Source organism: Gymnodraco acuticeps, unplaced genomic scaffold (assembly GCF_902827175.1).
Source record: "Gymnodraco acuticeps unplaced genomic scaffold, fGymAcu1.1, whole genome shotgun sequence".
Taxonomy (NCBI): domain Eukaryota; kingdom Metazoa; phylum Chordata; class Actinopteri; order Perciformes; family Bathydraconidae; genus Gymnodraco; species Gymnodraco acuticeps.
The window spans coordinates 338,040-351,379 of record NW_022992111.1 but is presented as its reverse complement, the minus strand read 5'-3'; the positions used below and the strand labels follow the sequence as shown (position 1 = coordinate 351,379).

Sequence of the window (13,340 nt, the reverse complement as noted above, 5' to 3'; positions counted from 1 at the left end):
ATAGTTTTTGATCTAGTGACAAACTTAATGTTGCACTTCTGATCATTTAAATGTGGTTTCACCTGTGATGTACTACACTTGACTGCACAGTTAGTGTTTTGTCCCTTTCTGTTTACAACATGTTTGTTCTTTGCTCATTTAAAATAGTTTAAAATGGTGTGTACATAGTTTTTGAGCTAGTGACAAACTTAATATTGCACTTTTGATAATTGTATAATTTAAATTTGATTTGTACTGTATATACTTGACTGCACTTCCCATGTTTCGTCTTTCTGCTTTGATCCTTATTTTTTCTGGGCAAACTCAAAGGGAAGGTTGTTATGGTGAGAAACCTAATTGCTGCGATGCACTTTTATAATTAAATAAATATTTTCATTTTAAATTCATGGTGTGTTGCATTCTTTGTTTATAACTGTAGATATTATGGAAAATCATGACATTTTTTGAGCTTGGGTCCCTTAGGACCACAACATTTCTGTTTTGGGTCTCATGCTGAAAAAGTTTGGGAACCCCTGCTCTAAAGCAAGTTTTAGAGATTTTTATTTGTGTTTAATAATAAAGGCCGGACCTGTAATTTCAACATGTCAACATAACTATACCTGTGTCCAGAAATAGTTAAATACAATTAATAATTAATAACATTTTCTTAATCCTATTGAATCTGTAGCTTTGACATACATAAAGAGTCACTTAAAGAAGTTGGGTCATTTGCTCAATAAGGGAACTAAAAGGACTATCAGAAGGAATTAATAATCATTACAAAAAAAAGTGAATTAATATATTTAATATCATTATTAATCAAATAAATTCAACCAAGTTCCTCTCTCGGGGAACCAAAAATCCACCACATGACTTTTATATTCAGATGACCCACACCATGTTTATTACATTTTCCATATCACATACAAGTTTAAACAAACAAGTTGGAATTGTCCCATTCGTCCATGAAAGATGGATATCATAAGAAACTTCTCACTAGCAGTTTTTTTATACATACAGATACGTTACACGGCATGTAGTGAATATGGCAAAACAAAATTCCCTCTACAAATATTTATCTTTTCATTATTACCATAAGTAATAAGGCACAGTTTATTTAAGTCTTACAATTGTAATGCAAAATAATATTTTTCCAGGAGCTATTTGTTTTGTTAAGATTTAAGATACCCTGTGTATTGATTAATGGGCTAATAAGAAGAAATAACATATCGATTATGATTTAAAACTGTATATTTTCCGTTTGATCAATCAGGCAGTTAAAAAAATTCCCAGATCATCACTCAATGATCAAACGCAGTATTGTTTCCTTCCACCACACCAACATTATTTAATAACATGCAGTTTTTCCCCATTTCTACTTTGGTTAATATGAAGGGGAATTTGGCCAGCACCTCAGGAACATATTCCTTCTGATATTCAGATAGCCACACTATTTTCTACCTTCGCTGGATCCATGTATGTGTATGGGACCTCCAGGCTCATGTTTCTCAGACGGATGCGTGCACTCAATGTTTGAAGCTCTCCTTTATAGGCCCTTATCAGCTCGCAGGGGATCGTCTCGTCAAAGTCGGCATCAGGGTAGTGGACAAGATGTGCCTGATAGAATCAATTATACAAACAACGATAAATGTTCCTGCTCAAATTTAAATGTATATCAAACATTAAACAACATTTGGCTATATAATATATATATATTATAATATATATATTACTATCTTATATAATGCTAATAATATTAATTGATTTGATACAGCATCTGAACATCTTGAGGTGATATGTAATTTATTTCACAGGAAGTTTTGGGCACTTACGGTGTCAGAGACCGAGTTGCTGAGTAGCCACAAGGTGGACATTGCGTTAGCTGTCTGACCCTTGTTAGGCAATGTCTGCAGCAGTGTTTCCTCACTTGTTGTCCCCTTTTTGGTTGGTGGAGGAAGTTGCATTGTGGTTGGAGTGTTGGGCATCCAGCCACCATAGTCATACTGCAACAAATTAATATTTGTGTGCTATTACATATAGAACAAAACATGTGCAGACATTAATGGTCCAGAGAGGATGAGGAGAGGAGAGGACAGAGTTTTCTGTAGTGCCTCCTTGACGTTCAATGTTTTTTTAAAGATATATATTCACTATTAAGAAAGAAAAGAAGAAGAATACAGAGCCACATGCAGGATAGGAGAGGTGTGAGGAATTGAGGGAAAATTGAAGTAACTTGAAAGTTTGAAGTGAAAGTTTGATACAGCGTATTTTTGGTATATTCATCTTAATGTCCCCTGATATACAAGAAGTGTGTTTTTATATATTCATGTGTGTATGCATTACAGGAGCCATAAGGCTGTATAATAACTGCTCAATTATACTGGTGTTTGTGTTTTATATTGATTTCTCTGTTTTATTATTTCATAAATGTGAGGACTAAAATTGCTCCAAGCATTGTGGGGTGCAGGTTTGCAGGACAGGAGACTATGGGGGAGGGGAGCCAAGAGGGAAGTCTGAAGAATGTGTGTGTGTGGAAGCTGCAGGAATACGAGCCAGATGTGTTTGTTTTGCTTCAAACTAAAAGACTGTTTCCGGATCATCTCGGCTGGCGCGCGCTGATACGCTACGACACGCCATCTTTTTGCATCCCCCAATGAGATAACCTAAAATGAGGAGCATCTGACCACAGCTCCTCCTGTTTTGTTGTTTGCATGTAAGCCTGGGCTGTCTTTGGTCCGGTCTCTTTTCTCCTGCTGCCAAGACGAAGTAAGTAAGATGTCCAGCGGGAGGAACCAGGGCCGGGGTAATCCGGATTACTCCGTGAAGTTGTGTTATTGTGTCTTTTGCCATTAAATCAGCATATTTGTTATAACCTTACCAATGGTTGCTTTGAATTCTTCCTCTGTTAATCTGATCCATTCACAAAACGAACACGCGGAGCCGAGGTGGGTTTTAAAACCACTCTACTCCAACAGGTGGCAGAGTGAAGAGGCTAAGGAGCAGTTACCAGGAGGTGAACGGGCTCCTGGGTTCACACTCCTGATTTTATTTTGGTCTGATCGGGACGTGAACGTGTGACCCTTCGGTTCCCAGGCCAAGTCCCTATAGAGACTGAGCCAATGCTGCTCTTATTACATAGTATATTATATAGTATATTACATATCCCTCAGCCGCGTGTCCTGGATTTTTAGTGTCAGCTCTTTCTGCTACTACATCCACAAACTCACAGTACCTGCCCGTTTTGCAATAAAACCTTTTTAAAGTAATACAACTCCTGTTTCTGTTCTCATTGTTTTTGCATTGTGGGTTAAATCCAGTTGCTCTTGTGAGTTTAACAGCATGTTATAGTTTGTTGATTTTGGCTTAGAGCCTAACTGTGCCTATGTAAAGCCTCGCTGACTTGCTAACATAGCTTTCAAATACTATTTATTTTAAAGACTTGCTTACAATCCTCTAAGTCTAATATACATTTTTTTAACAGAATTCATCCATCGTTCTCCAGGACAGAAAAATACTAATAAAACCTTATTTACCCATTCCACACAAATACATAATAATTGTGGTATAGTAGGACGCTTCACCTGTCCAGTGTTCACGGCTGAGTGCTGTCCTGAGCAGGTGAAGATCACCATGGTGACAAACTTCACCAACTCTGCCACGGTGTTGAAGCTCTGTGGGATCCCTGAGAACCAGAGGGAAGTAAATGCTTTACTAAGACGCCTTTTTTAAATAATCATATTACAATGGTACATAACTGTGCACAGTTGTTATCTAAAACATTTAGCTTTTCTTTAGCCCACCTGTTGATGATCGGGAATGAAATCCATATTCAAAGATTTCTGAAATCCAATTCTGCAGTCCTTCGTCACGCTCAACATCAGCATCACTCTTGTAGTGGAAGCTGAGCATTCCCTGCACAAACCTGAAATATAAAACACATTTCTAGCTGGTGTATTATACACACTGCACTAGTATGACACTCTGTGTAGACATAATTGAATTGCCAATCCCTTTAGAAGAATCAGGTCTGTGCTTTTGAAGATTTTGGCAAAGAGGATCCTAACTTTGAGGAATAGTTTGACATTTTTTAAGACATGCCAATTTAGCTTTTTTGCTGAGTTAGCCCAGCTTAACCTGGCTTCCATGATGCATACCACCATTGGGTGTCACTTTGTTATGAAAATTGGTGCCTCAGCCTACAGTGGGGTTACTCAATAAGCACACCATATTCATACTGTAACAAATTAATATTAATCACACACACACACACACACACACACACACACACACACACACACACACACACACACACACACACACACACACACACACACACACACACACAGCAAGAGAGAGATACAAATAAATATGTTAAACTTATATAGTTTTGTTTTAGTTTTTCCTGCCCCACCATTTTGTTTCCATGACCATTGTAATGTGAGTAACTATGGACGCCGCTGGATAGTCATACTGGGTTGACAATTATTGTACGTGTTGCTAGCTAGCCACACCACTGTGTTCCCAGAAATACACCCACCAACTGAAAATGGATAAACGGTTCTCAAGATGGTAGATGTTCTCTTGTGTAAATAAACCTTCTCAAGGTCTCTCATTTATAACATTTATTTGTGCACACTATTATTCAGATTTTTAAACAAATTATACTTTCTAAAAGAGTAGGGGACATGTCCCCAGCGAAAATGACGCCTATGCTACCAGCAAATTAAGTGTGTGGTCTTATATGAAGTATCATGCTGCATGCATTTGTTGTTAAACAGTGACCATGAGCAAAAACCTTACTCGAGTCCAATGGTTACCTGGCAACCTTACAGGGATTTCAAAACAAACTACATTTATAAAATGTATTATTACACGGCTGAGTTGAAAACTCGACTCTGATTGGTCATTACAGATATCAGAGGGTATTAATACTCGATAACAGACCGCTGCTAAGCTAAATAATGACCGTTGCAGAGAAGGATCAAGCGAGAGAAGGAAAGATAATAATAATAATACATTTTATTTCTATAGCGCTTTTCTTGAACCCAAAGACGCTTTACATTTGGGAGGGAGGGTTGACAAACAAAACAAAAAGAAACAAAGAAACAAGATAGAAAGATAGAGCGTTAGACTTCAGAAATGTCAATAGAAAAAGACAGACAGGAGGTAAAAACTAACATGAACACGGTATGGGCTTCTCTGGTGTTGTTTAAGGACTTTAAAAAAAAATTAACTGTGAAAAGACTTGGACAGTAACAGAAAACATTAATCTGTGCTGCCGTTCATTTAAAATTAAGTTGTTTTTGTTGCAGTTCCAGCCATTGGTACGCTGTGGAACCGAGTTTTTTAAGGAATAATGTACAGCGAGGCTTTTTCAATATCTTTATTTTTCAATATTGAAAAATGCACATTATCCCTCACCTAAGGTAAGAGATACGTTTGAGAATTGGTTGTATAGGTGTACGTTTGACACTTTATAAAATCTTAAAGTCTTTGTAGCCAGGCCTCATGAAACAAAGCATGGAGCACACTTCTGCAGATGGGGAATGGAACATAAACTCTAATTCTGCATTTGTATTTTCAAGTTGCTTTACTGCAGGACTAGTGCTCTTTGCTGGGGCAATAACTGCACTAAAACAGATCCATAGCCTTTGTGCGTGCCAACGGATCTATCCTTTCTTCATTGACATAATTAGTTTTATGTGATTCAGTTGTTTGTTTGGTTCCAACAAACCTAACCCTAAGCATCATCTGAGTCTTTATCGCATGGCAACTACGATATACATTATTTGCATCCCTAGCACATAATTATTATTGCAGAATATAAACTGCCTACACTATGATACCTTTGGATGATATCCCAGAGCTTGAGTCCATCATCCCTGTAGTAGAAGTTGGGCACAGCCTCCAGGTCACGCTCAGTGATGTCCTCTGGTATGCAGAGGGAGCTGTAGGTCAATGAGGACAGTGATCGCTTCAGGATGGTCTTCAAAGCCTTTCCACCAGAAGCTACAAACTAGGAAACAGTCAATATTTCAGGATATAGTTACAGAGACAAACACTGTACATGATATTAAAAAAGTTGGTCTTTCCGTACCTTTGAGAAAGTTCCGTTCTCAGATATGAGGTTTGTTCGAGCTAGGACATTGATATGCAGAGTGTACCGAGTGTGAGGTAGGAGCAGCTGGAAAGAGGGAACTCTGTTAGTAACAATACTATTACATTCTAACAAAGTAAGCAAGTTGAAACAATACAGCTACAGTAATTCAAGTATTCTTATTCCAGGTACCTTATGCAGTAGATGTTTCCTTAACACATTGCGCATCAGTGACACTGTGAAGACTTCAGCCAGCAGATGTGTGCGCAGCAGGTGAAAATTGATTTGATGCAGGTTGAAATCTGCACTTCTCACGAAAACCTTGGCCATCAACCAGTCGTACTCAGAATCAGTATGCAGGAAGATGGGGTTGTCTCCTGCTGGAGTCTGCTTCAGCTGCAGGAGAAGGAAGGGTGATGTGGTTTCTTCAATCCATTGAACCATTTTCTGTAATTTTTGTTTCTTCTGCTATTTACTATAACTTTTCTCTGCTTTTCAGTCAATCTGTTAAACGCTTAAATATGGAAGTAAAAGCAGAGGGACTGTATCCACGGACTGGGACTTCAATCCCTGCTTAGGTAATCACTACTCCTATAACTTTACATAGAAAGTAGTTTCATAGCAACTATTTGCTATGTTGCTCAGGAGGAAGAGCGGAGTCCACCAATTGCCGGGTCAATGGTTTCAATAGTGTCCTCGAAGAAGCTGATCCCTAAATTGTTCCCGATGGAATGGCCAATTGGGGTGTAAATTAGTCTCCCCTAATTAGTGTGTGAATGGATCAATGCTGACATGAGTAAAAGCGCTTTGATTGGGGCCAGAGACTGGAAAAGTGCTATATATATATATATATATATATATATAGATGTACTGCTTTTATATAGAACCTTTAAGGGGAAATATACATTTTCATTGAAGCCCATGTCAGACCAAAGGGTTCACTTTAGAGCAGCAGTCCCACGTTACATTGTCTTTTATACGCTTTTGTGTCTTGTAAAAAAGTTGATCCGACTCAACTATTCCTGCCTGGCTCTGGCTCAAGCAGGAATAAATAAATGTATAGGCTGACTTCTTCTGCAGTTTGAATGATAGTTGAATCAATGATAGTTAATCAATGTATAGATCTTTTATGTTAGCTACTTGAGTGCAAATCTTACCTGAATAGCAACTGGCTTCAGCTTGTCATCAGGTGTTTTGTGGAGCAGGACGAGGGGAGCCGTCATGTACTGCTGCTTCCCATCAATGATGTTTGGTTTCAGTCCATCCAGAAGCTTGTAGTCACACAGGAATATGTTGCCTTTCTGTTTTAGAGAGGATGAGTAACAATTAGAATCACATCAACACAGTATATATATTACACATACTAAATGAACATGTAATTGTGACAGACAATTCTTAATTCACCATGTCATTAGGCAAAACAAGTTTCTACTACTGAGAGTATCAAGACACTCACCTTCATTTCCTCTACCAAGGTATACGGACCTCTGGAGAAGACCATCTCATCAGTGACAGGAAAGTTTTTGGGCAGAGCTGAACAACGTCGGATCAACATGGGGTTGACACCATTTAGGTACTGGTAGCCAAAGAAAGCATCATCTTTCCAATGTTCCCGGACATAGCCTGGACAAAAGAGCTACACTTAGTTGAGTTTAAGATTTTCTTTTATAAAATCTTTATCTTAAAAACTGTCTTTTGTGGGGTCTCTCGGGGTTCTGTTCTCGGTTCCACCTGATTTAACATTTTCGTTCACAAAATCAATTAATAATTTGAGATTCTATGATAGTACACCTGATACGTGGTTCTTGGTGTTTAATATTCCCCTGATATCATCAAGATCAGTCCAGTTCTCTTTGGAATCAGCAAGTCCCTTCAGGTTCAGCTCAATCAGCCTAGGAAAAAAACATTTATTACAATACAATACAATACAATACAGGTAGGTAGGTAGGTATTGTATTGTATTGTATTGTATTGTATTGTATTGTATTGTATTGTATTGTATTGTAAAGGCTTCACCCAGCGATGACATTGGAGTAAAACTCCCATGTCTTGGTCCAGGAGAACTGGACCTCCTGGGGCAGAGAAGAAGGCGTTTCTGCCTTCATGCAATGGGGCATTCCTTCTCCATCCAAATGCCAGCTGTGTTAAAAAGAAAAAGGTGGTGAGGCTGTGCTGTTAAAACTACAACTCTAATGCTCAACAAGGAAGAAACTGCACCTACAAGTAGGCCATTTTATTTGTAATCATAAATCCTGGTGCAACAATGTCACGCTGTGATTCATTTGTCATTACATATCATGAATATATTTACCCAGGTGGAGGAGGTTTTGATACATGTTATCTTTGGAATAAATACAATTAAAATGTGAATATGCTCTGAGCACTTACAGATAGTATCTCTCTCGCCAATCCGGGTCAAATAATTCCCATATCCTGTCAGAAGTAGCAAAAAAACACCTCCCCTGCACCACCAAAGCTTAAAAAAAGAATCAAAAACAGATTTAACATACAGAATTTTCTCTGAACTCTTTATAGACCAGGTGAATAACTTGTTATAACTTCATATCTTCTGGAAAGTGCACATTGTACAGGATGTCAAATAAACATTTCACAAACCATTTTCTTCTCTGAAGTATTGTACATCACTGGTAGTGATGGAGCAGAAAATGGGAAACTTGTAGGTGACTCCCTCCGAGGATTGGACTACCACCTTGACAGGGAACCAATCATCTTGTATTTCTGGTGGCTGTTTGTCTAGTTCTATCCCATGTAGATCTCCAATGGAGACAGGGCAGGAAACAGTGAAAGAAGACACCTGGTGTAATGACAGAAATTGTTTGGAAACATTGATACAAGAGATAAAGTGTATTTGATAACCAATAAGCTTAGACATCCAAATGGTTATCACAAAATGACTGAATGTATAAGGATTGAGAAAATTATCAAATGTGTGCAATACAGAAGATATGTTCACTGTCTTTGTTTCCTCTTCCCAGAGAGCAACTAGATGTCAAGGCTGCAGAGTGTTCCTTGTGTGAACACTTACCAGTGCTATCTTATATTTCAATCTTATTCATTTTGCTTAATAAACAACTGAATTACCCTACAGGGATAATTAAAGGTTTATATTATTTGAGTTTCTGTAGATTACAAGTGTGTGTGTTATATATTGTTCAGTTTGAGGAACCATGTTAAAACCTTTGTTTAAAAATAGAAAGGCATATTTAAGACTTACAGCTCCTGTGATGAAAGAGGAATCTCCTTCAAGCCAGGTGCGTTCGCTCTTCCCATCTCTTCCCTTCAGCTTAATGTGGACCCTGCTTGAAGTGCCGGCATCATCGAGGCAGGCAGTGGATACTGTCACTTTATAGTCCACCATTTTCACTCTGAAAAGCAGAAGAATCCTGGTTGTGAGAGACCATAATGGTTATAATAACCATTCAGTACTAATACGAGTAACTGTGATTACATCAACCTCAGTGCAAAGAAACCCTTCAAATTCTGGTATCATAATTAAATGACTTAAGCAAAAAGTATTATACAACTAATATAAAATGTCCCACTGAATGTGTTACTGTCCAGTCATTGCTTAACTGATCAACAATCACAAAGCATCTCTCTTACCTTTTAATGAGCGAGAAGTTTCTCTGAAGAAAGGATCTTTCGATAAAGGTAATCCCCACTGATTCTGCTATTTATACAAACAGTTTGTGGGAGTGTCCAGAAAGAAGTAGTAGAACTAGAAAATGCATACGGAACCGACTAACTCCCCTTTTGTGTATATACAGCTCTCAACATGCCCAGACTTGTAGTGACTTTCTCCTCGTTTAATACTTTTTGCCTCATTCTGAAAGAAAGAGGTGAAATGTGCCAACGTGACGGCCGTCTTGGTGGTGGTAACGTGTGTTGTGCGAGACCAGAGATGGAGTTCATTGAGCGGTTTCACACAAACAAAAAAAGTGTTACTTCACAGTTGTACGACCATTTTTTTTTTTAACTTGCAAAATGATCTTTTAAATTGAAAAACATCTGTGTAATTCGTGACACAATTCAAACGGGATCGAAAGATGATTTTTCTCTCCCCATTGACTTCAATACATACGTTTTAACTGCTTTTTAACTTGACATGTTTTGGAACATGTGTCTGAACCTCTCTTTAGTGGTTCATTAATAAAACAGATATTTCAACGTGTGCCTACTTTGTTCATGTACTGTATAATGTATTTACAAAGTGTGAAGAGGAGGCAACTTTAGAATAGGGAACCTGTTCAGGTGAATTAGAGTCAAATTACTAGCTTATTGGTTATTAACAAGACTTCACTTTAAAATAGGGAACATTCTTAGATAGAATACCTACTTTTGAGTTATTTAGACTTAATTAACACCTATATTTTCATGTCTTGTTAAATAAGAATATATTATATTTATTAAGTGTTATTATGGGAGAATTAATATTCTTCTGTTACTACTGCCTTATTAGGCCCATATTGAGCAGCGCATATTAAGACCAAAACTCATGTACAAAAACGTCCTTTTTTGCAATAAAGACCAGGCTTTTTTTAAGCAGGAAATGTGAAAATAATATGAGAATGCTGACACTTTTTTCCGCCAAAAAAACAACAAATGCATTGTCATAGTGTGCAGACATTAGGCAGTCTTGTACTTATATTTATTGACATGGAAGTCAATGAGGAAAAATACTTACATGATTGTGTATAAAATTCAGCACGCCAGATCAATACAAGCTTCCTCGCTCATTCAAAATATCCGTGTAGCTCACTGTGTTCAAGTACATTCTGACTTAAAAGCTGCTGTGAGTTTATTTTGTACTGGCTAAAACACTTTTCACATGAAACATTAAAAACATGTTGAACATTATCTTATAATGAAGCGATATGTTCAAAACCTTTTCTGGACCGTCAAGGTTATCTTGTCTGAGTGAAACATCCCTTTAGTCAGCTGAGCTGAACAGTTGCTGCAACTGAGAAACCACAGGAAAATAAACAAATAATATTTTAAGGCAACGGTATGTGATCTGATAAAGATAAATATGTGTTTTCTCTCTACCCATGAATTCAAAACAAAAACAAAAATGAACTAATAATAACAAAATATAATAACTTCAAAGTGGACCCAGGGACAGCTGAAAAAAGACATGCATTTTTGCGTCACGTATAGACAGCAGAGAGTGATACATTTTGCGTTGTAAACTGAAAACCCACCTGTTTTGCTTGTACCTTGGCTGATAAAAAGGAAAAAGGTACTTGAGTTTTACTTATGCATCAGCACTTTCAATGGTCTTGCTCGTTTGAAGTGAATGTGTCAGCAGTTTTCTTGTTGTCCTTATGAATCCTTATGGCTTACTGCCCTTATTGTAAGTCGTCTTGGATTACAGAGTCAGCTGAATGCAATCTTATTTAATGAGAGCATTAAGTGGACACTGTATGTGTCCACTTAAATGTACAGTACATTTTGTATTGTAATTTATATTACATACATTCTCAGCAACCAAAATGCAAACTAAACCAGCCGAAGCTTGTATGTTGTTTGCTGTCAGTGTTCTCGTTGTGCAACCTGAGATTTTATTTGTCAGTCGTTTTTCTCTGGCATTTTGTAGGAATAAAAGATAAGGTGGGAGGGCAATTTTATGGATCTCAAAGCGTGAGAATTTGTGTACTTGAAAGGAATATGTTGCCTGAATCATGCACTTACTTGCCTGTCATCGGAAACCAAGTTAATTACCGATCCTTAAAGTGGTTTAATACAATTTGACGAACTGTCACTGCCACGCCTCCTTCAGTTATGTGGTAACAATGAAAAGGATCACTTGTCACTTTTGCTTTGTTGGACAATATCCAAGGTTGTTCAAACAGGTTCCAGGTTTCCTGAGAATCATTGAGCATTGTTTACCATATTAAAACGAATCAACACAGTTAGCGATAGCTATCAGCTGAGTGCCTGACAGGGGAATTTCCTAGATACAAAGAAATATGAATTAAGCTACTCTACATTGCAGTTATCGATAGCAACATTTTGGGCTTGACAGCTCTGGTTTGGCTCAGAGTGGTGAATTAGTGGCTTTCTTTCTGCTTTGGTCAAACAGAGCCAAAGGGCTATTCTCTACACTGCAGATGTGGATAGCAACATCTTGGGCTTGCCGGCTCTGGATCTTCTGGTTGGTCCTGCCAACCACGGCTCAGATTGTTCAATTAGCCGCTTACTTCTCTGCTCCGATTTAGTAAGTTTACCCACTTACAAAGAAATGAACAGTCTATCATTTTAAGGTTACTTTACTGAGGGGAGACAGAATATCAAAAAGAATATCCAGAGATATTATATAAGAGATATAAATGGATTTGTATTTAATTGTGTGAAATAAGTATTTGATCCCCTTGCAACCAACAAGAATTCTGGCTCCCAGAGACCGATTACACAAGTCCTCTTCCTTTAAAAAAGTACTCATATCAACTTGTTACCTGTATAAAAGACACCTGTCCACAGAATCAATCAATCAGATTCCAACCTCTCCAGTCTCCCCCATGGGCAAGACTAAAGAGCTGTCTGAGGACCTCAGGGGTAAGATTGTAGACCTGCACAAGGCTGGGATTGGCTACAAGACCATCAGAAAGCAGCTTGGTGAGAAGGAGACGACTGTTGGTGCGATCATTCTGAAATGGATGTAACACAAAATGAGCATCAGTCACCCTCGGTCTGGGGCTCCACACAAGATCTCGCCCCGTGGGGTATTGATGAGAAAGGTGAAGTATCAGCCAATAACTACACAGGAGGATCTTGTTAATGATCTCAAGGCAGCTGGGACCACAGTCACCAAGAAAACTATTGGTAACACACTACACCATAATGGATCAAATCCTGCAGCGCCTGCAAAGTCCCCTGCTCAAAAAGAACATGAAAGGCCCGTCTGAAGTTTGACACTGAACCTCTGAATGATTCAGAGACGGCTTGGGAGAAGATGAAGTGGGCAGATGAGACCAAAATGTAGATCTTTGGCATAAACTGGACACGCCGTGTTTGGAGGAAGAGAGACGCTCACTATAACCCCCAGAACACCATCCCCACCGTCAAGTATGGAGGTGGAAACATTATGCTTTTGGGGGTGTTTCTCTGCTATGGGGACAGGACCACTTCCCTGCATCCAGGAGAGGATGTACGGGGCCATGTACCGTACAATATTGGCCTCCCTCCCTCAGCCAGGACACTGAAAATGGGTCATGGATGGGTCTTCCAGCAGGACAATAAACCT

General features: G+C 38.4%; 1 protein-coding gene across 2 annotated transcripts; it reads right to left on the bottom strand.

Annotated features, from left to right (window-relative positions):
- Positions 1–853: 853 nt before the first annotated feature.
- LOC117537746 (arachidonate 15-lipoxygenase B-like) lies at positions 854–9,742 on the bottom strand. Of its 2 annotated transcripts, none has more exons than XM_034203078.1 (15): positions 9,701–9,742; positions 9,312–9,462; positions 8,693–8,891; positions 8,465–8,552; positions 8,093–8,215; positions 7,868–7,968; positions 7,533–7,699; positions 7,234–7,377; positions 6,269–6,472; positions 6,077–6,163; positions 5,826–5,995; positions 3,780–3,901; positions 3,561–3,661; positions 1,812–1,982; positions 854–1,596 (listed from the first exon to the last, which is right to left on the bottom strand). In XM_034203078.1, the coding sequence occupies exons 2-15, from the start codon at positions 9,453–9,455 to the stop codon at positions 1,417–1,419; spliced, it is 2,001 nt and encodes a 666-aa protein (XP_034058969.1). In that variant the 5' UTR covers positions 9,456–9,462; positions 9,701–9,742; the 3' UTR covers positions 854–1,416. The 2 variants fall into 2 exon arrangements, with proteins under 2 accessions (XP_034058969.1, XP_034058970.1); XM_034203079.1 differs by having other exon boundaries at positions 9,312–9,480; positions 9,701–9,731.
- Between the last annotated feature and the right edge of the window lie 3,598 nt (positions 9,743–13,340).

Excerpts from the sequence above, each read along its gene's own strand:
- LOC117537746 (XM_034203078.1), bottom strand. The coding sequence starts at position 9,455 with ATGGTGGACTATAAAGTGACAGTATCCACTGCCTGCCTCGATGATGCC. Across the intron at positions 8,892-9,311 it reads CCTCTTTCATCACAGGAGCT|GTGTCTTCTTTCACTGTTTC; the intron begins GTAAGTCTTAAA and ends TCATTACACCAG. Across the intron at positions 7,378-7,532 it reads CCTTGGTAGAGGAAATGAAG|AAAGGCAACATATTCCTGTG; the intron begins GTGAGTGTCTTG and ends TCTCTAAAACAG.